Source organism: Lepus europaeus, chromosome X (genome assembly GCF_033115175.1).
Source record: "Lepus europaeus isolate LE1 chromosome X, mLepTim1.pri, whole genome shotgun sequence".
Classification (NCBI taxonomy): Eukaryota; Metazoa; Chordata; class Mammalia; order Lagomorpha; family Leporidae; genus Lepus; species Lepus europaeus.
The window spans coordinates 42,632,335-42,655,895 of NC_084850.1; the positions used below are offsets into that span (position 1 = coordinate 42,632,335).

The window sequence follows — 23,561 nt, forward strand, 5'->3', positions numbered from 1 at the left end:
GTTGCTGTTTTTAGCCAGTTTTTTTTTAAGGTCATTGAAACCCCAAAGTTAGGAATATTTCTCCTTGACAGCCGACTACTTGCACCATGGCACAGCATCTGGCAGGGGACACACGTTTCTAGGAACCTTGGAGATTTTCCACACCCATTCTCGGTTAAACAAAAGCAGATCCAGTTCTTTCCTACCAACTCTCGAGCTTCACAGAAGGCAAACGACTTTAACTTAAATCTCTGGATGGAGACATTTTCCTACAAAGTCCCGACATTTGGGGTCAATGCGGGCAAAACGATCACTCTAATTGATCTTGTTAAATTCAAGAATCTTGATACTAGTCCTGTTCTATGCAAAATGACGAATGCCAACATTATTATTTTTTTAAACGATTTTTTTTTGATAGGCAGAGTGGACAGTGAGAGAGAGAAAGGTCTTCCCTTACCGTTGGTTCACCCCCCAATGACCGCCGCGGCCGGCGCATCGCGCTGACCCGAAGGCAGGAGCCAGGTGCTTCTCTCCACCGTGCTGATCCGAAGGCAGGAGCCAGGTGCTTTTCTCCTGGTCTCCCATGGGGTGCAGGGCCCAAGCACTTGGGCCATCCTCCACTGCACTCCCGGGCCACAGCAGAGAGCTGTCCTGGAAGAGGGGCAACCGGGACAGAATCCGGTGCCCCGACCAGGACTAGAACCCGGTGTGCCGGCTCCGCAGGCAGAGGATTAGCCTATTGAGCCATGGCGCCGGAATGCCAACATTATGAGAACAGCGGGAACGACAGCCAATCAGCTGACTCCAGCAGCAACGGCCCACTCGTCGCGCGTCCCAGTCTGGTTAGGTGGAGCAAACTATTCTCTAATTGGGTCTGCGTCAGCGCTGGCGCGCGCGCCACCTCCCGCCATAGAGCTGTACTCGAACCAATCAGGCTTCAGCAGAGGGCGCCGCTCCGCCCAGTCGCCTCCTGGGTCCTTGCGGAGGCGCATGCGCGGGGCGGGGCCTGCGCCTTTGAATGTGGGAGGCGGTGTTCAGGCTCCGGAGGCTGTGGGGCGGCGGAACGTATTAGGTGAAGTACTTTTAAAAACGCCGCGCCAAATGGGGCCCTGGGCACGAAGCGGGTCGCCTGACTTCTGAAGGCGAGGCTATCCTGTACAGTGTGGCTGCGGCTGGGTTTTCTCCTAGCCCGGGAATCGGCTCAGCGGGCCAGTCGTTGGCAGTTTCGCTCTGCCGGATGCCGAAGGGGTCGTTGGAAAGAGCTGGGCGGCGGGTTCAGTGGATGAGGTCAGAAGCTGCTCCTTCGCCCTTATTTCCTGGGCTCTAGGAAACAACTCAGAACCCGGAGCCTCCCTTGGGGGTGAGCATACATATTACTCTCCTGCTCTGGCCTAGTCGCTTCTGGGGAGGTGGGATTGAGTTTTGTTCTGACCATTCCCTTAGTTTTTCCCCCGTGAGGCCCAGAACTAACAAGTTATGTCTTGGTTCTTCTCTTTTCTTTCCCCCACATCCAGTTCTTTCATTGTGTTTAGTCCGCTCTCCCTCCAAAACAAAGGAATCCAATCATTTTCACCTCTGCCGCGCTACACACCTTAGACCCCGGGGAGACCACAGCCATCCCTCTTCTGGACTTATAAGAGCCTTTTAAGCGCGCTCTTGCCATTCCTTGACCTCTAATTTCTAGTCTCCACAGTGCAGCTAACCCCTAAATTCTAGTCACCGCAGTGCAACTAACCATGGTCTTCAAACACAGATCAGATGGTGGTGCTCCGCTCCCTGACCACTCCCCCACCCTGCTGTTGCTGCTGTTTTGTTAACACACAGAACTTTTTCTTGCTTGGGAGTCTTGGCATGTCTTTCCCTTCCCACCGTGTAATCCTCTTCCACTAGATCTTCACGTGGCTGGTTCCTTCATGACGTTCAAATCTCAGCTGAAAGATCAGGTCATAGAGGCTTTGCACCCTCACCCCATCTATGTCACATCACTTTGTATTCATTATTATTTACTTATTTATTGACTGTCAGCATCTCCTTCCCCCACTAAGTTTCATGACAGCAGGGACCTTGACTGATTGATTATTTTATCCCAGGTAACTGCAATTGTGCTTGGCACATAGATGACGTTCAGTAATTATTTACTGAATATATGAATTAATAAATGGGGAATGTTTCTGTTATACTTAGCCTGGCCAACAGTTTGGCTTTTCAACGATGCTGTATGAACTTAGAACTAACTGGGGAACCTAAAGATTAAAAGCAAATTCAGTGAGATGGGGAGATTTAATTGGAGTGGAGAAAATTGAGTTTGTGAGATGGGTTCGTTTTGGACTTGCTTATGTGATATAGCTGTTATTTTATTTTATTTTATTTTATTTTATTTTATTTTATTTTATTTTATTTTATTTTATTTTATTTGACAGGCAGAGTTAGGCAGTGAGAGAGAGAGAGACAGAAAGGTCTTCCTTCCATTGGTTCACCCCCCAAATGGCCGAGACGGCTGGCACGCTGCACCAATCTGAAGCCAGGAGCCAGGAGCTTCCTCCTGGTCTCCCATGTGGGTGCAGGGCCCAAGGACTTGGGCCATCCTCCACTGCCCTCCCAGGCCACAGCAGAGAGCTGGACTGGAAGAGGAGCAACCAGGATAGAACCGGCGCCCCAACCGGGCCTAGAACCCGGAGTGCCAGCGCCGCAGGCCGAAAAAAGCTGTTTTAAGAGAGAACTTTCTATGTTACTTGTACTCATACTACTTCTTTCCCACAAGAAGACCAGTTTAGCTGATGAATTTTACTTGGGTGGATTGTTTCTATTTCTATTTAGGTAAAGGGCTTTCTGAGGAAGTTAACCGATAGGTTTTGTTTTCTGGATTATTGTAAACTTCTTTATTGTGTGCCTGTTGTACTCTAGGTACTGTCTACTAAATGTGAGAATACGGGCTGATGTGGTGCTTGTCTTTGTAGGGAAAAAGGTACTGTTTGGCTGATGAAGGATAACTTGACACTTGTTTCTGAATAGAATGCATGCAGTAATGATGCCTCAGAAGACAGGTAAGAACTATAAGGCACAAAACAGACCTTCACAAGGTAGCAGTAGCTACCAGACCAATCTCTCAGCCTGCGAAGTAAAACAGAAACCAAGTGACTCGAAACAAAACAATCCAGTGGAAGATGATGAACATGCTGATGATCAAGATGGAGACGCGCTGCAGATAGCAATGGAGTACTTTGAGAAAGGTAAAGGCATATTGTTTCATTCATTTATTTATTGATTTATTTATTTTAAATATTTATTTTATTTATTTGAAAGAGAGAGTTAGAGAGGTCTTCATTCATTGGTTCACTCCCCAAATGGCCACAATGACCAGAGCTGAGCCAATCTGAAGCCAGGAGCCAGGAGCTTCCTCTGGGTCTTCCCATGCAGGTGCAGGGGCCCAAGGACTTGGGCCATCTTCTACTGCTTTCCCAGGCCACAGCAGAGAGCCAGATCCTAAGTGGAGCAGCCAGGACTCGAATCTGCGCTCTTATGGGTTGCTGGCACTGCGAAGTAAAACAGAAACCAGGAGACCTGGAGAAGGCTCCTAGCTCCTGTCTTTGGATCGGCCCAGCTCAGGTGGTTGCGGCCAACTGGGGAGTGAACCAGCGGATGGAAGACCCTCTCTCTCTGCCTCTCTTTCTCTCTCTGTGTAACTGACTTTCAAGTAAATAAATAAATCTTTAAAAAAAATAAACTTCATAGGCAATTCCAATATAATATACAGCAAGAGTTTGGGAAGCTAGCATCAAAACAAATGATAGTCTTAAGTTCAATTCTTTTAATTGCTTAAAGCAGAGATACCAAAGCATGACTGTTTTCTTCACTGAAGATACTATTGCTGTTAAATCTTCTAGAGTTTTGGGGCAGCTGTTGTGATTCTGTGGGTAAGCCACCCCTTAGTATGCCCACATCCCATATCAGAGTGCATGGTTCGAATCCCAGCTGATCCTGTTCTGATCCAGTTTCTTGCTAGTGCACCCTAGGAGGCAGTGGATGATGGATTAACTGCTTGAGCCTCTGCTACCCACATGAAAGATCCAGATGGAGTTCCAGGCTCTTGACTTCAGCCTGGCTCAGCCTTGGCTGTTGCAGGCATTTAGGGAGTAAACCAGTGGGTAGAAGATCTATTTCTCTGTTGCTGAGCCTTTTAAGTAGATGGAAATAAGCCTTTTAAAAAATACAGAGTTTTAAAAGAATTTGAAGGGTTTTTAGGAAGTTTTTTTTTTTATATAAAGTTATTCCTTTAAAGACCCCCAAGTTGTAATTGTGGAGGCTGAGGACTGAAAGAATTTTAAAGGTCTTGTTATTTAATATTGTTCCTTTTTTCCAGATCCTGTTAGAAGTTTACGGAGTAAAGATAAAATCTTGGGAAAGCACTTGATAACTGTGGAGAATGTGGCTTGGAAGAATGGATTAGCTCCAGAAACAATTGACATTCTATTAAATGTGGCACTCAGTGGCAGATTTGGTATGTCAAGGGGGTACATTTATTAGCAGTTTGCAATTAGTTTTGCCTTTCAGACTTACTCATTGCAATCAGTTGCAGTTCTTTATTTTTACTATTCTCTTCATAAGATAAATTTGATTTGGTAAGGTTATAAAATGTGCTTTACTGTGTCTAGATTACCTTATGAGCCAAAAGTTTGTGTGTACATATGCTGAAAATAACCAGTTATCACGTATCTTTACAAACAAAATGCATAAAATCTTGCCTCCAAAAACACAACAACCATTTTTAACACTTTTCTGCAGAGGCATAGAAAATACTTTGAATAGTGTTGCTGGAAGGCACCTTAAGAGATTGTTAGTCTACTTCATTGCCTTTAGGTTTATTTATGACAAGTTCCTGTTTATGCTGTCTCCGTCACAGTGTCTGTGACCTTAACAGTCAAGATACTTTTTGTGCAAATGTCTGTTTCCTTTTCTAAGTTCATTGGTGGTATGGATGGGGATTGGGAGAAGTTCTTAGAAATAATATCTGGTCAGTATCCTTTCTACCTGAAATCTTCTCACATCTAAATTCAGACTGCAAAGAAATTTTAAACCCTAAAACCCACATTAGAAAGGTGAGGAAAAAGGGTTTAGAATGATTAAGAGACTTAATACCAGACCCAAAGCTGGGGAAATCAGGTCTTCATTCCAGTCTTTATGCTGTACCACATTGCTACTGTTTTTTCCTACTTAAAATTAAGACTGCTATCAAAATTAGATGCTCTATTTGCTGAGTATTTCCTGGCCCTTGGATGTTATATTCCTTCCTATATACCAAGCATCATATTTTTAAGGGTGTGTGTATGTGTGTGTGTTTTAAAGTAACAACAAATTATAAATCGAATCCACTGTGTGACTCTGTTATTTAATTTCTCCACTCTTTCCTTATTAATTCTCTTTATTTCTCCCAGAAAGTTGAATCAGTTTTTGTACTTGTAGGTGCTTTCAGATTGTTTGATTTATTTGTTTGGTTTTGTTGTTGTTGTTGTTGACAGGCAGAGTTAGGCAGTGAGAGAGAGAGTTACAGAAAGTGAGAGACAGAGAAAGGTCTTCCTTCCGTTGGCTCACTCCCCTAATGGCTGCCATGGCTGGCGCTGCACTGATCCAAAGCCAGGAGCTGGGTGCTTCCTCCCGGTCTCCCATGTGGGTGCGGGGGCCCAAGCACTTGGGCCATCCTCCACTGCACTCCCGGGCCACAGCAGAGAGCTAGAATGGAAGAGGAGCAGCCAGGTCTCAAACTGGTGCCCATATGGGATGCCGGCACTGCATGTGGCGGCTTTACCCACTACGCCATAGCATAGGCCCCGCTTGCTATCTCTTAAGTTCAGACCTTTTGTGGGTTCACTTTCTCCTGAGAAAAAAAAAATCTCCAGTTTTTGGGTAGAGGAAGGTGGGAGTTCTTGGTGGGATGAGGATGTTTACTAATTTTGTGCCCACACTTTTAACCAAGCCTCGATTTTTGCTACGCGCCTTATCCTATCCCTGTCTTTGACAGTTTCCTGCACTTTATTTTTTAAAATTTATTTTTTTTATTTGAATGAGTTATGGAGAGACAGAGAGAGAGCGATCTTCTGTCCTCTACTTCACTCCCCAAATGGCTGTAATAACTGGGGCTGAGCGAGGCCAAAACCAGGAGCCAGGAGCTTCATCTGGGTCTCCCTTGTGAGTTCAGGGGCCCAAGGACTTGGGCCATCTTCCACTGCTTTCTCAGGTGCATTAGCAGGGAGCTGGATCAGAAGTGGAGCAGTTGGGACTCGAACTGGTGCCCATATGTGATGCTGGCACTGTGATGCGGCCTCACACACTATGCCACAGTGCTGGCCCAGTTTCTCGCACTTTCAAGTGTGTCTTTCCAGAGTTGTGTGGGGACGGATAAACCTTATTAGTCATCAGGTCCCTCCACGTGGATACTTTAGATATAGCTTCCTGTACCTTTTAAGTCACTTGTCACTCAAATCTTTTTTATTTTTTAAAATTTTATTTGTGGGGCTGGTGTTGTGGTGTAGCGGGTAAAGCTGCTGCCTGTAGTGCCAGCATCCCATATGGGCACCAGTTCGAATCCTTGCTGCTTCCCTTCTGATCCAGCTCTCTACTATGGCCTGGGAAAGCAATAGAGGATGGCCCAAGTCCTTGGGCCCCTGCACCCGTGTAGGAGACCCGGAAGAGGCTCCTGATCCTGGCTTCAGTTTGGCACAGCTCTGGCCATTGCGGTCATCTGGGGAGTAAACCAGTGGATGGAAGACCTCTTTCTCTCTGCCTCTGCCTCTCTGTTACTCTGCCTTTCAAATAAATAAATATTTTTAAAAAGGGTTTTTTGAAAGGTTACAGAGAGAGAAAAGGAGAGACACAGAGAGAGATCTTCGATCTATTGCTTTACTCCCCAGATGGCTGTAACTTCTGGCTCTGGGTGAGCCAGGAAAAACCAGGAGTCAGGAGCTTTGTCTGAGTCTCTCATGTGGGTTCAGGGGCCCAGAGACTTGGGCCATCCTCTGCTGCTTTCCCAGGCCATTAGTGAATGGAAGACCTCTTTCTCTCTCTTTCTGCCTCTGCCTCTCTGTAACTCTCTCAAATAAATAAATCTTCAAAAAATAAGAAATTATTTAAAAAGTCACCAGGAAGTTACTATAGAGTTAGTATTGAATAGTCCCTTTGTATTTGACACATATGTAAGGTGTTAGTGGTGAGACTTTTTTTTCCCCAAAGATTTATTTTTTATTTACTGGAAAGGCAGAGTTACAGAGAGAGGAGGAGAGAAAGAGAGAGGCCTTCAGTCCACTGGTTCACTCCCCAAATGGCTGCCATGGCCGGGGCTGGGCCAGGCTGAAACCAGGAGTCAGGAGCTTCTTCCAGGTCTCCCACATGGGTGTAGGGCCCAAGCACTTGGGCCATCTTTCCCTGTTTTCCCAGGCACACCAGCAGGGAGCTGGATTGGAAGTGGAGCAGCCGGGCCCACATGTGATGCTGGCTTCTCAGGCAGAGACTTAACCTTTACACCACAATGCTGACCCCAGTGAGACTGTTTTAAACTTTGAAAGGGTTTAGTGTATAGGAGTGGGAGAGAAAAAAGAAGAGAAACAAAAAGCCTAGATTAGAAAGGAGAGACTTTTATTGTGATTCGTTACCTGCCATCACTGCTTGCTTGCTTCTGTACAGATTAATGGGATAGAGGCTGATGCAGTAATGATTCCTGAAGCTTTCATGCACAGAAGTTGGTATAGGGTAAATAGAAAGCCAGTATCTGTAACATTAATTACCAGAAGGGAGAATGCTGTGGCGGCCAGAGAACAAAATGGAAAGATTGGACTAGTGTACAATGACGTTAATGTCAACTAATTCCAAGGATATCTTCCATGCTGCCACCTGTCCTTTTTTTTTTTTTGACAGGCAGAGTGGACAGTAGAGGGAGACAGAAAGGTCTTCCTTTTGCCGTTGGTTCACCCTCCAATGGCCGCCGGCGCACCGCGCTGTTCCGATGGCAGGAGCCAGGTGCTTCTCCTGGTCTCCCATGGGGTGCAGGGCCCAAGAACTTGGGCCATCCTCCACTGCATTCCCTGGCCACAGCAGAGAGCTGGCCTGGTAGAGGGGCAACCGGGACAGGATCGGTGCCCCGACCGGGACTAGAACCCGGTGTGCCGGCGCCGCAAGGCGGAGGATTAGCCTGTTAAGCCACGGCGCCGGCCCACCTGTCCTTTTTGAGAGAGTTGAGGATACAAATATATTTATTATTAAATGTAGCAGCTCATGCACAGTGTCTGTTAGTATCTTTAAATCAGAATCTATTGTGCCATTAAGAAAATAATACAAAAACTCTTTGAAGTTTCACTGTGATTGAAAGACTTTGAGATATAATTCACATACCATAAAATTCGTTTTTTTGGCTGGCGCCGTGGCTCACTTGGCTAATCCTCCTCCTGCGGCACCGGCACCCTGGATTCTAGTCCCAGTTGGGGCGCCAGGTACTAGTTCTGGTTGCTCCTCTTCCAGTCCAGCTCTCTGACCCGGGAGGGCAGTGGAGGTTGGCCCAAGTGCTTGGGCCCCTGCACTCACATGGGAAACTGGGAGGAAGCACTTGGCTCCGGCTTTGGATCGGTGCAGTGCCGGACGTAGCAGCCATTAAGGAAGTGAACCAATGGAAGGAAGACCTTTCTGTCTCTCTCTCTTTCTATAACTCTCTTTTTGTCTCTCTCTCTCACAGTCTAACTCTGCCTCTCAAAAAGTTAAAAAAAATTGTTTTTTTAAAAATGCAGTGTTTTGGGGCATAGTCACAGAGTTGTACCATAATCACCACTATCTAATTCCTGAACGTTTTCATCACCTGAAAAAGAAACCCTATATTCATTTCCCCTTTGAAAAATAGAAATATTTGGACCAAATAATTTGCTTTAGAGTTTATATTAGAAGTTATATAATTTTGTCTTGAGCAATGCTTTGTAATGATAGGAGATACTGAATATTATGGTGTTGGTTTTTATTGCCTTAAACATAAAGTGAGAAGGGCCAGTGCTGTGGTGTAGCAAGTAAAGCTGCCGCCTGCAGTGCCTGCAGTGCCAATTCGAGTCCCACACTTCCAATCCAGCTCTCTTCATTGGCCTGGGAAAACAGCAGAAGATGACCTGAGTCCTTGGGCCCCTGCACCTGTGGGGCAGTCCCAGAAGAAGCTGCAGGCTCCTGATTTTGGATTGGTCTAGCTCTGGCTGTTGCAGCTATTTGGGGAGTGAACCAGAGGATGGAAGACCTCTTTCTCTCTCTCTGCCTCTGCTTCTCTGTAACTCTGCATTTCAAATAAATAAATAAATCTTTAAAAAAAAGTAAAGTGAGATATTGAGCACCAAGAATGAATAATAGTAAAGAAACAATCAAAACACTAAGCTGTATTTTAATTGAGAGTTTGTCTACTGTCCAGGGAATGCTATAAACACACGGATTTTGAAGTGCCTAATTCCAGCAACTCTAATATCAGAAGATTCTGTGGTTAAGGCAGTCTCCTGGCTTTGTGTTGGCAAGTGTTCTGGTAGCACCAAGGTAATCTTTTTAAACACTTTGATGATAAGTCCTTCAGAACCACTTAAGGGCTGGCAAGGAAGAGCCACTTATGGAGTAATGGCAGTGGCCTTTTGTGCAAAGCCTGGCGTTTTGGAACGATATAGCTTGATGCAAGGACTCTGTTCAAACAGAAATTTTGACTGAGAAATAAAATCTATTATCCTACTTTGTGCTAGAAGCTTCTAAAACAGCCCTGAGGGGGGAATTAAGCTCTTCTGTGCCAGTTCTGTTTCTCTAAAGATAAACATTTTGTCTCTGGATAGGTACTTTTTTATCGTTGGCTGATTGCAATGTTTGACTTCATTGATCATAAGGAGCAAATTAACTTGCTCTATGGCTTCTTTTTTGCTTCATTGCAAGATGATGCGCTGGTAAGTAAACATAGGACAGCATCAAGCATCAGTCAAATAGTGTATTCATGTATATTGACATACCATAAGTGCTTCCAAGTGCCACACAATGTGTTTTCCTTATTTACTTTAACATAGACAGGCAAGTATAAGGAATATAATAAAAACCCTTGTGTTCATCTCTCAGATTAGGTAATGTAAAATTTTTACTGTATTTGCTTTACATCTTCTCTTAAGGACATAAACATGTTACAGATAGAGTTGACTCCACCTTGGAGTCTCTTTGCTGATCTGGAGCAGTGGTTGCCATTTTTTCACATTTAAACCACTTCAACAGGGTCCTTGGGGTCACTTACTCTACATTTTCTTGATTAACACTGCAGAAACCTCATCAGAATTAATGAGGAGGAGAGGATTACATCTCCTGAGTTGCCAGTGGACTGGGTTTGATTAAATAACATAATCATCCCCATTAAAAACATTAATAACTCTAAGAAATCAATTTGCTGTCCACCTGGAAGACTTTCAAGGACCATCAGTAGTTCACAGACCGTGTGAATCACTCATGTAACTGAGATTCTCTTGCCTTTGGGAAAATCATCCGTTGATTGCATCTTTTTTAAAAACATTATTTACTTGAAAGAGTTACAGAGAGAGAAGGAGAGACAGAGATCTTCCATCCGCTGGTTTATTCCCCAAATGGCTGCAATGGCTGGGGCTGGACCAGGCTGAAGCTAAGAACCAGGAGCTGCTTTCGGATCTCCCACATAGGTGCAGGGGCCCAAGGACATGGGGCATCTTCTGTTGCTTTCCAAGGTTCATTATCAGGGAGCTGGATCAGAAGTGGACCAGCTGGGAATTGAACTGGCACCTATATGGCATGCCAGCATTGCAGGCGTTGGCTTAACTTGCTACCCCACAATGCCGGCCCCTGATTGCATTTAAAAAAGATTTATTTATTTATTTGAAAGGCAGAGTGACAGAAGTGGGGAGATAGAGAAATCTTTCTAGTTCACTCCTCAAATGGCCACAATGGCTCGGGGTGATCCAGGCTGGATCCAGGAGCCAGGAACTCTAGCTGGGTCTCCTGCATGGGTGGCAGGGGCCCAAGTACTTGTGGCCATCTTCTGCTTTCCCTGGCACATTATCATGGAGGTCGATCAGAAGCGGAGCAGCCAAGACTTGAACTGGTGCTATGATATGGGATGCAGGCACTTCAGGCTGTGACCTAACCTGCTCTACCATAACGCCACTTCCTCCCCCCACCCATTGATTGTGTTTTTTTAAAAATTGGTATTTCTATATGCTCATTGCATTGTTCTAGGCACTGTAGAAGCTTCAAAGTTTAGCACAGAGTTTGTGCACTCCAGGAACTTAAAATCTAGTTGTAGAATTAAAGCACATAAAGTTAAATAATACATTGAGAGTTAAATTGTCAAAGGTGGTATGTGATAGTGTGCGAACAATAATTGCTGATGTATTTCCAGGAAGGAAGAGAACACTGTTAATCAGACTGATTAGAAAAAGCATAATGAAGTATGTGGGCTTGGAGCCGAGCCTTCAGTATTGAATAGGATTTGGGATTTGGTGAGAGAAAATGATCTATATGAGGGGGCTTTCTCAAGCACAGGTGTGAGAGGTGTAACATGAGTCTGAGGAGACCTTAAATAAATGGGTCTAACCTAATTGGAGTTAGTGTTGGCTGGTGGTAAGCACTAAGGCTGAAAGAGTTGGGTGAGCGGTTGATTGTAGAAGTCTTTCAATGTGATGCTTCGGAATTTGAACTTCATTCAGAAATTTTGGGCAAAATACATTGAAAGGAGTTTTGTAGGATGCTATTTAGTAGTGCCAAACAGTATAAATTAGGAGAGAGGCTAGACAGGAAGACTAGGAGACTGACAAGATAATTCATGTATAATGTGAAGCTCTAGACTAGAAGTCTGTGGACCCCTGCAGCTCTATGCCACTCTTTGAGGAAGTCTAAAAGGTCACAATTATTTTCATAATAATACTAAGATATTGTTTGCTATTTTCTTTGTGTTAACATTGGCACTGATGGTGTTAAAAGCAGTATGTTGGATAAAACTGCTGGTACTTTAGCACAAATTAAGGCAATGGCACCAAACAGTGGTGGTTGTACTTTTTACTGTAGTAAAAAATTCAAAATGCTAATTTCATTTAAGAATGTCCTAAGTGAAAGAGTAAAAATTAATCCATTACCTTTACTAAATCTCAACCCTTGATACATGTCTTTAGTATTTGTGTGATGAAATGGGAAGTACAAAGCCATTCTACATACTAAAGTACAATGATTCTGAGGAAAAGCACTTGTGTGCTTGAGTTGTGAGCTAAAGCTGCTTTTCTTTATGGAGCACACTTTTTTTTTGAAAGAATGACATACAAACTATGGTTATTCAAACTTGGTTATCTGGAAAATATTTTTCTTTTCTTTCTTTCTTTTTTTTTTTTAGACAGGCAGAGTTAGAGAGAGAGACAGAGAGAAAGGTCTTCCTTCCGCTGGTTCACCCCCAAAATGGCTACTACGGCCGGCATACTGCGCCAATCCAAAGCCAGGAGCCAGGTGCTTCCTCCTGGTCTCCCATGCGGGTACAGGGCCCAAGCACTTGGGCCATCCTCCACTGCCTTCCTGGGCCACAGCAGAGAGCTGGCCTGGAAGAGGAGCAGCCGGGACAGAATCCGGCGCTCCAACTGGGACTAGAATCCTGGGTGCCGGCGCCACAGGTGGAGGATTAGCCAAGTGAGCCGCGGTGATGGCCAAAAATATTTTTCTTGAAAATGAGCAAAGCAGGACTGTCATTTCAAAGAAAACACCTGGCCATGTTTGTTGCCAGTGATCAAGTTTGAGCTTTCAAGCACAAATTTGAAATTTGGAATTTTGTGTTAGCCACTGTGAACTTTGCAGTTTTCTGATAGTTAATCACTTTTCTGATGAGATTGTTGGGCAATATTAATGAATGTGATATTTAGATATCATTCCATGGAATGTGTCAACATTTGCAAGCTCAGTATAATTCAGTAAACCAATATTTTCCAGGCGACCAAACATGATGTTACGAGATCATGCGTGAATGAAAGATCCATTGAAAATACAAAATATATCAATGAATTTTAATGGAACAGAATACAGAGATTTCATTGATAGGGTTTTAGATTTCACACTACAGGTAACCCTTCAGAGAAACTGCCACTTGGGGTGGACATTGCGGTGCAACAGGTTAAACTGCTGCTTGTCACATCTGTATCCCATATTAGTGTGCCTGGGACCAAGTCCTGCCTCCACTTCTAATCCAATTTCCTGCTAATGAACACCCCAGGGGACAACAGATGATGGCTTAAGTATTTACATCCCTGCCACCCATGTGGGAGACCTCTATGGAGTTCCTGGCTCCTGGCTTCTGCCTGGCTGATCCCTGGCTGTTGCATTCACTGGGGAGTGAATCAGTGCATGGACATTCTATCACTCACTCTCTCTACCCCTTTCAAATAAATAAGCAAACAAAAAAAAAGAAACTACCACTTACCAAGTTTTAGTGTAGTATCAAAGCCTAATAGCCACAGTTTTCTAGAAGGATATTAAAATATTTCTCCCTTTCCCAGTTGCATACTTGTGTATATATCTGGTTGTATTTTGTTCATGTAATCCAATCAAAATATATCTTTTTTTAAAGATTGATTTATTTATTTGAAAGAGTTACAGAGTGGCCGGTGCTGCAGCTCACTGGGCAAATCCATGCCTGCGGCGCCGGCACTCCGGGTTCTAGTCCCGGTTGGGGCACCGGTCCTGTCCCGGTTGCTCCTCTTCCAGTCCAGCTCTCTGCTGTGGCCCAGGAGTGCAGTGGAGGATGGCCCAAGTGCTTGGGCTCTGCACCCACATGGGAGACCAGGAAGAAGCACCTGGCTCCTGGGTTCAGATCAGCGCAGTGCCAGCCGTAGCGGCCATTTGGGGAGTGAACCAGCAAAAGGAAGACCTTTCTCTCTCTCTCTCTCTCTCTCTCTCTCTCTCTCTCTCTCTCTAACTCTACCTGTCAAATAAATTTTAAAAAAATACAATAACAGTGCAGTGGAGGATGGCCCAAGTGCTTGGGCCCTGCACCCGCATGGGAGACCAGGAGGAAGCACCTGGCTCCTGTCTTCGGATCGGCACAGCGTGCTGGCCGTAGCAGCCATTAGGGGAGTGAACCAATGGAAAAGGAAGACCTTTCTCTCTGTCTCTCTCTCTCTCACTGTCTAACTCTGCCTGTAAAAAAAAAAAGAGTTATACAGAGAGAGAGGAGAGGCAGAGAGAGAGAGAGAGAGAGAGGTCTTCCATCTGATGGTTCACTCCCCAATTGGCCGCAACGGCCGGAGCTGCAATTGCCTGGAGTTTTAAAGACTATTTGAGAAGTAGAGTTACAGAGAGAGGGAGAGACAGAGAGAAAGGTCTTCCAGCCACTGGTTCACTCCCCAAGTGGCTGCAATGGCTGGAGCTGGGCCGATCCAAAGCCAGGAGTCAGGAGCTTCTTCCAGGTCTCCCACATGGGAGGAAGGGGCTCAAGTACTTGGACCATCTTCCACTGCTTTCCCAGATGCACAGCAAGAAGCTGGATTGGATGTGGAGCAGGCAGGACTTGAACCTGAGCTCTGATATGGGATGCTGGTATTGCGGGTAGCAGCTTAGCTCACTGCACCAAAACACCAGCTCCTATGCCCCCCCCCCCTTTTTTTTATAAAGATTTATTTATCTACTTGAGAGGCAGAGAGAAAGGTCTTCAATCTACTGGTTCACTCCCCAAATGGCTGCAATGGCTGGAACTTGGCCAATCTGAAGCCAAGATCCAGGAGCCGGGATCTTCTTCCAGGTCTCTTACTTGGGTGCAGGGGCCCAAGGACTTGGGCGATCTTCTGCTGCTTTCCCAGGCCATGGCAGAGAGCTAGATCAGAAGTGGAGCATCCGGGTGTTGAACCAGTGCCCATATGAGATTTTGGTGCCACAGGTGGAGGCTTAGCCCACTACACCACAGCGCTGGACCCACCTTTTCAGTCATTTTTAAAAAGTTATTTCTTTATTAGAGACAGAGTGCTCCCATGTGCTGGTTCACTTCCCAGGTGCCCACAGTGGCCAAGATAGAGCCCGGGTCCAAGCTTGGAGCTGAGAAGAAAATTAGCAAGGGGTGGCAGGAATCCAGTCACTTGAGTCATTACCCCTGCCTCCCAGAGTCTGCATTAGCAAGAAGCTAGAAACAGGTGTTGATCTGGAGCAATCCAGTGTGAGACGTGGGTGTCCTTAGCAAAATCTTAACTGCTGGGCCATAAAGTTGCCCCAGGTACTTACTAATTTCAGTACTTCATAGTAGTATTGGCATAGTGGTTGCCAGCAAGAGATCTGAAGGCTGATTGGTCTTAAATCTTGAGTCTATTGCCTGTTTGTTGGCTTTAGTTTCTCTTCCAGCAGGAAGTTAGAGTCAGGAGCTGGAGCCAGGACAAAGGTGCCCTGTGGGGCTAAGCACCTGTTCTTTAATTAACAAATTTCTGAGTGCCTGTTATTTGCCAAACTAAGGACTAAGCTGTTAGTGAAATTACAGTATGTCTACTCACTGGAATATGAAGCATCATTGAAAAATAACTTTGAAGACTAAAAAACATGGAATGTGCTTTTAAGTGGAAAATTATTTTGTATCTTAATAAATATGGACTAATACTGAAGAGTATATGTCTTTATTAGGAAGAAGGATCCTGGGCAAGTCTTTACTGTTTTTCAAGTTGTGGTGTTTTTACGTTACCTGAAAATGACCTTTTGGCTGGTGTTGTGATGTAATGGGTTAAGCTGCCTCCTGTGTTGCCAGCATCCCATATGAGTGCCAGTTCAAAGTCTTAGCTGCTCTGCTTGTAATCCAGCTTCCAGTTAACGCACCTGGGAAGACAATAGAAGATGACTCAAGTAATTGGGCCCCTGCAACTCTCGCGGAATACCTGGATGGTGTTCCAGGCTTCTGGCTTCGGCCTGTCCAACCTTGGCTATTGCTGCCATTTGAGAAGTGAACCAGCAGATAGAAGATATTCCCTCCTCTTCCCCGCTGCTCTGTGTGTGTATCTCCCTCTCTTTCTTTGTAACTCTGCCTTTCAAATAATTATATCGTTTTACAAAAATTAACTAATGGGGTGCCAGTTAAAACTGTTGTTATAGTTATAAAAACCACTATGTAGTACGGAAAAGAGAAGTTTTATAAAACTATTGTTCAGGGAAGTCCTTAAGCCTTTTTACTTACCAGGTGAGATTGACATTTGAAGAAAATGTGTTGCTGTTTTGTTCAAGATATATTGTCATTTCTTTACAATTTTTTTTTGTATTTTAACAGTGCCCTTATGTCTGCCATTTGTTATATTTACTTACCAAAAAAGAGAATGGTGAGTATTATCATTCCAGTTGTATTAATTCACTCTGCATAATTAGCATCTGTATTGGCCTTTATAAAGTTAAAGTAGCTATTAGTGTTAGTTATGACAGGCCTCATTTTGTGGAAATTACTTTTTAGTATTTTTATCTAAAAGCATTGGCTTAATGACTTAACTGAACAGGGTATTTCTATTCTTGGTGTATTGTCAGAAGAAACTACATGAGCTACATGCTGGGTAGGTATTACCGGTTTCTCTTTATTCTGAATCAAATATATAAAACCTTTTCTCTTTACCTTTTGTAGTTAAGCCATTTCGTGTGAGAAAACTGCTTGATCTTCAGGCAAAAATGGTGAGTACCTAAAAGACCAAAGACTGGCCATTGTTCTGTGGTCTAGGCTTTGGGGATACAAAAAGAGTCAACTGAGTCATTATCTAAAAGGAACTCACATTCTGGAGAGCTCAGTTAACAAAGTAAAAAAAGCAGCAAAGGAGGAGTGGTGATGGTTGAAAGAAAATTTAAGGGATAAATAGGATTTAGGAAAGTGAAGAAGGAGCTAGGCATTACTGCTAGAGAGAACAGCATGTAGATGTCAAACAGCAAACACTTGTTAGGGAACTGAGTTGGGATGGCTGGAATGTTAGGGAGTACTTCAAAGTCAGAAGTGAGTTTACAGTTGTTTTTTGTGAATGAGATCTACAAAAGCATTTCAAGACATTCTCTTCTGGATATTTAAAATTCCATATGTTCTTTGACCTTTATCTCTTGTCCTTACAACTCTTTTGCGTTGTTATTTCTACTGTACCTGCCAAGTAACGAGTCTGTGAAGCTTTGGATATAAAACAGTTTGAAACAGTAGTTCCCAGGCCTAACTGAAACCATCATGGTCTATCTAAAGGCATTCACATTGAATTTAAAACACAAACACATAACACATTTGGGCTTCTCCATGGTAGATTTCTTCTAGTAACAATTCAATGATTGTTCTTGTTTTATAATCTCATGATTTAGATTTGTAGGTACCATATCTTTTCATAGTCTCTAGTCTCTGAGGATAGTAATGGTAGTGCTTTTTTTGGTCCAAATTGCATTTTATTTTATGTTAATAGAAATTATAGAAAGTTGTAAGTTATCTTATGTTACAGTAAAACTTTTTTTTAAAGATTTATTTATTTATTTGAAAGTTATAGAGTTATACAGAGAGAGAAGGAGTGGCAGAGAGAGAGAGGTCTTCCATCTACTGTTTCACCTCCCAGTTGGCCGTAGTGGCTGGAGTTGGGCTGATCTGAAGCCAGGAGCCAGGAGCTTCTTCCGGGTCTCCCATGTGGGTGCAGGGGCCCAAGGACTTGGGCCATCTTCTACTGCTTTCCCAGGCCATAGCAGAGAGCTGGATTGGAAGTAGAGCAGCTGGGACTAGAACCAGTGCCCATATGGGATGCCTGCATTGCAGGCAGCAGTTTTACCCACTACGCCACAGTGCAGGTTCACAGTAAAACCTTTCAGCAGAAAATTCTTACCATAATATAAGAGCGTGCTGATTTGTAGTTATTGAAATACACTGTATATTCAAGTTAAATAAAAGGACTTCATTGGGACCAGTGCTGTGGTGTAGTGCGTAAAGCCACCACCTACAGTGCCAGCATCCCTTATGGGCACCAGTTCGAGTCTCGGCTGCTCCACTTCTGATTCAGGTCCCTGCTAATGCGCCTGGGAAAGTAATGGAAGATGGCCCAAGTCTTTGGGCCCCTGCACCTGCGTGGGAGACCTGGAAGAAGCTCCTGACTCCTGGCTTTGGATCAGCCCAGCTCTGGCTGTTGCAGCTATTTGGGGAGTGAACCAGCAGATGGAAGATCTCTCTCTCTCTCTCTGCCTCTCTGCCTCTCTGTCTCTCTGTAACTCTGCCTTTCAAATAAAGAATTTTTTTTAAAAAAAGGAGTAAATGAAAATGACTTAGTTGATGATTATCTAAAAATTTTAAACCCAGACATTGAATACAAGATTTCATTATATCTACAAAATGTTTTTTTCTATTTATTTGAAAGGCAGAGTGACAGAGAGTGAGAAATATCTTCCATCTGCAGGTTCATTCCCCAAATGGCTGCAGCAGCCTGATCTGGGCCAGGCTGAAGCCAGAAGCCAAGACCTCCATCCTGGTTTCCCACATGGATGGCAGGGACCTAAGCACTTGGGTCATCTTCTGCTCTCTTCCCAGGTGTATTAATAGGGATCTGGATCAGAAGCAGAGTAGCTGGGACTTGAACTGTTGTTCTAGTATGGGATGCTGATGTCGTGGGCACAGCTTAACCCACTGTGCCACAATGCCTGCTGCAATAATGACCTTTTTCATTGTGAACTTAGTGTTTTGGTTAAGTTGTTCTGGTTATATCCAGGTGCTTGACTACACATACGAATTGTGAGATGTCCTACTTAATATTCCAGGAATTGTGATAAATATGTTAATATTTCCTTTGATCTGTTTTCTTGGCTCACCTTTTGTTCCTACCTCCTTGGTATCTAAATTGAGGATAAAAAGTATGACTAGTAAAAAGCAGATATGGACAGAAAAGAAGATAAAATGAAAGTGAAGAGAGAGAGAATACAAGTAAGAATTAAAACAGGGCAAAAGGTCATAAAAGAGAAGATCACAGGTTGGCGAAAGTTATTTTATGATGGTTGATTTAAATGTATGGATATGTACTCCTTGGTCTTCTCTAACTATATTTCATAGTGAAAACAGAGTCTGAATATATATTAGTTTCAGTTCATTATTATTTGTTTTTCTTCTTGATATTTGTTTCTTCAGTTATTGGCCACAAAATTGAAAATCGAAAACTCTTTATTTTATTTCAGGGAATGCAGCCTCATCTTCAGGCTTTGTTGTCAGTGTATAAGTTCTTTGTTCCTACTTTGATATCTGTCTCTTTGCCTGTAAGGAAGAAGGTAAGATATTAAAGACAGAGAAGTATTAACCGAGATTGAAATATGTATTTTGGATAAAGTTAATTTACAGATTTGGACTAAAGTGATTGTAGCCTTCTGTTTTAAGATCTAGTATGTGGCACAGTTTTGGGGAAGTTGTTTTAGGGATTGACACTTTGTGTTGATCCCATTTGATGCATTTAGTTGATTCCTGATCAGAAAGAAAAATCTTTAATTGGATTTGTAGGGGTGTCAAAGATTTTATTTTAATATGCTTCAATTACAGAGTACTAGATTCTATGTTGCTGCAACTTGCCAGTAACTACTCTTTTGAACTTCCCATCCAAACATATAGATCTATTTTAAGAACTCAGAGAATCTGTGGAAGACTGCTCTGCTTGCTGTGAGGCAAAGAAATCAAGGACTTTGTCCAGAACCTCTAAAACTGATGTTAGGTCCAGCTAACATCCGTCCTCTAAAAAGAGTAAGTATCTAAAGCCCCAAATGACTTCTGTGGCTTTATTGTATTCAATCCCGACAATAACTATTTGGATATTTTGGGAAACTGTAGATATTTAAGTATGTTTTAATCGTAAATGGTTCTAAACTACATTTAGACTCTGTTCATTGAAACACCATAACTGTTTTTATGTTTATAGTTTGTAGTCTGTTTCATCCATGGATACACTGTTTTATATTTCTCCTTTAGAAGTGGAATTCTCGCTCCATTATACCAGTGTTAAATTCCAGTAGCCACACTACAGAATGTGGGAAAAAAGAGATGAGTCTTTCTGAGTATCTCAGTAGCAGTGGGTCGTTGCCACTAGAACAGCTTCAGAGGTTCCCTCAACTTTTAGAGAACATCCATTGCTTAGAGGTATGTGACTGGACCACGTGCTCATTTGCGTTTTCTGCTGATCTTTATGACTTTTATTTTTATTATATGTTTCCTATATGATAATGTCCTTGTTTTGTTGACCCACTTTTCATTTACTCATAGTTACTGTTTGACCACTTGTTTGTTCTTTGCAGCTGCCTTCTCAGATGGGCTCAGTGCTAAACAACTCTCTGCTTCTTCACTATATTAACTGTGTCCGAGATGAGACTGTCCTTTTGAGACTCTATCACTGGTTGAGTCAAACATTACAAGAAGGTAAGAATTGTGGTTTTTGTTTTTATTTTATTTTTTTTAAAGACTCTTTGTTCCCATGCATTTCATTATTTTATCTTATTTTAAAGATTTTATTTATTTATTTGAGAGGTAGAGTTACAGACAGTGAGAGGGAGAGACAGAGAGAAAGGTCTTCCAGCCACTGGTTCACTCCCCAAGTGGCTGCAATGGCTGGAGCTGGGCCGATCCAAAGCCAGGAGTAAGGAGCTTCTTCCAGGTCTCCCACATGGGAGGAAGGGGCTCAAGTACTTGGACCATCTTCCACTGCTTTCCCAGATGCACAGCAAGAAGCTGGATTGGATGTGGAGCAGGCAGGACTTGAACCTGAGCTCTGATATGGGATGCTGGTATTGCGGGTAGCAGCTTAGCTCACTGTACCAAAACACCAGCTCCTATGCCCCCCCCCCCTTTTTTTATAAAGATGGCCCTTTGGGGAGTGAACCAGCAGATGGAAGCTCTCTCTCTCTCTCTCTGGATTCTGCCTTTCAAATAAATAAAGTAAATCTTTTTTTTAAAAAGAGGTGGGGCCTAGTGGAAGGTGATTAAGGCCTTTGGGGGTTCTGTCCTTGGAAGGAATTGATGTAGTTCTCACAGAACCCTGCCTGGTTGGAGGGTTGCTTTTCCCCCTTTAAATATTTTATTTATTTATTCATTCATTCATTTATTCAAAAGGCAACATGGCAGAAAGAGGAAAAGAGGGAGAGAGAAAGAGAGAGAGAGAGAGAGAGAGAGAAATCTTCCATTTGCTGACTCACTTTCCAAATGGCTACAATGGCTAGGGCTGAGAACCCAGGAACTAGGAACTCCATCTGGGTCTCCCACACGGATGGCTGGGGCCCACATACTTGGGCCATCTTCTACTGCTTTCCCAGCTGCATTATCGGGAGCTGGATTGGAAGAGGAATAACCAGAATTCCAACTGGTGCTGCTATATGGGATGACAGTGTTGCAGGTGGCAGCTTAACCTGCTGTGCCACAACACTGACCCCTATTTTATACTTTATAACAAAATGCTTGTATTTAATTTCTGCTCTAGAATGCGTTTGGTACAAAGTGAATAATTATGAAAATGGAAAAGAGTTTGCCAGCTTTCTGGACACGATCATCAGGGCAGAGTCCTTCTTACACGTAAGATTCTGCTTGCTTCCTTTCTTTAATACCTGATATCTTTTGTAAAAAAATATTTGTTCACTTTGAAACTCATTACAAACACAAACAGGTCGGACTTACTTTTTTTTTAATCTTTACACTGTTGAATTTGAAAATTAAATATGTAAAATCATGCAAATAAAAGGGAAAGTTCTGTAATTTAAGAGAATAAACTGAAGATGTAATTGAATGCATTCAATTCATTGAATTATCTAGTACAGTAAAATCTCATAGGGTCACTACTTACATTCTTTTTTATTGATTTATTTTATTTATTTGAAAGACAGTTACAGAGAGAGGCAGAGACAGAGAGAGATCTTCCATCCACTGATTCACTCCCCAAAATGGCTGATACAGCCAGAACTGAGCATCTCCGGGTCTCCCACGTGGGTGCTGCAGGGGCCCAAGGACTTGGGCCATTCTCCGCTGCTTTCCCAGGCACATTAGCATGGAGCTGGATGGGAAGTGGAGCCGCCGGGACTTGAACCCAGCACCCATATGGGATGCCAGCACAGCAGACTGGGGCTTTCACCCACTGCGTCACAGTGCCAGCCCCTACTTATGTTCTTATAGTGAACAGTTTTTGAGTGTCTGATATCTTCTGGTTGGCCTGGGTAACCCTGATTGGACTTGAAGCTGCGACTCTGGTATCAATACCATCACAAAGGCTTTACTTGTCATTCCAGTCTGAGTTAGCTCCTTGTTTTATGTGGTCCCATGCTCCCTCTGCTTACCTCTATCATGCATGTTCAACCTCAGATGTTTTGTTTTTTTTACATGTTATGAGCTTCCAGCAGGCAAAAACCATGTTGAAGCTTTCTTCATGTACAGGTGTTCAGCTTGGTACCTCATGTGAATAATGATTGTCTAGTAAATCTTAAGGATTTGATGTGAGATACTTTAATGGAAAGGTTGGGTATGGATAATGGTAATGGGCATAAAGGGAGGGAACTTGGTTGACTTTTGGATTTCCTGTATGGGAGGATAGATGCCATTTACTAAGAAAAGGAATATAGGAGGAGCAGACTTAGATTAAAAGACACACTTGATTTAAGAGATGCCTTTGGGACATATATGAGGTCGTATTCGGTAGGCACTAAGATAATGAGCCTGTGTAGTTCAGGAATGAGATTTGGACTAGAGATATAAATTTAAGACTCCTCATGATAAAGGTGGTGGTTCTAGCTGTGATGTACAAGATTTCCCAGAGAGTTCATGCCATGAAAAGAAGATCTAGGATAGAGTCCTGATCCATGCCACTACATAAGGCCAAGTTTGACAAAGGAACAAAGGGACGACCTTGAGTCTCACTCTCTTGGAAACATAAGTGACCTAGGAACTCCGGCCTCTCCAGATGATGCTGCCTAGAGATTAGTTTTATTCTGTAGCTTGTAATGAAATATCAACCCTATTATCTAGCATTGTGAACATTTTATTAACTATTCAAGTCACTGCATATACTCCAAAATAACAAATTTCATTTATCTTTAAAAATATTATGTAACTTTATCTTCTTTCCAACTGATAGTTTTGTGTTTGAAAACTATATTAATAATGATGGTAATGTATCCAAATATTAATCATTACATCCTTTCTATGAGGAAGTCTAATACCTAATTTTATTTTGATTTTATTAATGACAAAAATTTTAGAAACAAATATAGCACAAAATAAATTGGTTGTTGGAGTAACCATGACTGGTGAGTTCCATGTAAGGTTTTCTTTGTGTTACAGGAAGGATTTTATTCCTGTGAAGCATTCCTGTATAAAAGCCTTCCTCTCTGGGATGGCTTCTGTTGTCGGTCACAGGTCCTTCAGCTTGTGAGCTGGATCCCTTTTAATAACTTCTCTGGTACGTGTCATAAAAATTTGGAGGAATTAATTCATTGTAATATGAGTCAAAAGGATTTTGAATAATCTTTTTCTTTTTTTAATTCCTAGAGATGAAACCACTTCTCTTTGACCATTTGGCACACCTTTTCTTTACATCAACCATTTATTTCAAGGTAAAAAAAAAAACAAAACCTCATCTTGC

At 43.0% G+C, this 23,561-nt stretch overlaps 1 protein-coding gene across 4 annotated transcripts in view; it reads left to right on the plus strand.

Annotated features, from left to right (window-relative positions):
• Positions 1-976: 976 nt before the first annotated feature.
• The window catches only part of CENPI (centromere protein I), a 71,174-nt gene continuing 48,589 nt past the window's right edge, over positions 977-23,561 (plus strand). The window contains exons 1-14 of one of the 4 annotated variants that reach the window (XM_062184030.1): positions 977-1,051; positions 2,992-3,209; positions 4,340-4,477; positions 9,404-9,522; positions 9,807-9,914; positions 16,250-16,298; positions 16,592-16,638; positions 19,138-19,227; positions 19,562-19,690; positions 19,916-20,083; positions 20,239-20,359; positions 21,414-21,505; positions 23,261-23,378; positions 23,468-23,532. In XM_062184030.1, coding sequence (XP_062040014.1) covers positions 2,993-3,209; positions 4,340-4,477; positions 9,404-9,522; positions 9,807-9,914; positions 16,250-16,298; positions 16,592-16,638; positions 19,138-19,227; positions 19,562-19,690; positions 19,916-20,083; positions 20,239-20,359; positions 21,414-21,505; positions 23,261-23,378; positions 23,468-23,532 — 1,461 coding nt within the window. In that variant the 5' untranslated portion in view covers positions 977-1,051; position 2,992. The other 3 variants (XM_062184028.1, XM_062184027.1, XM_062184029.1) reach the window with 3 other exon arrangements.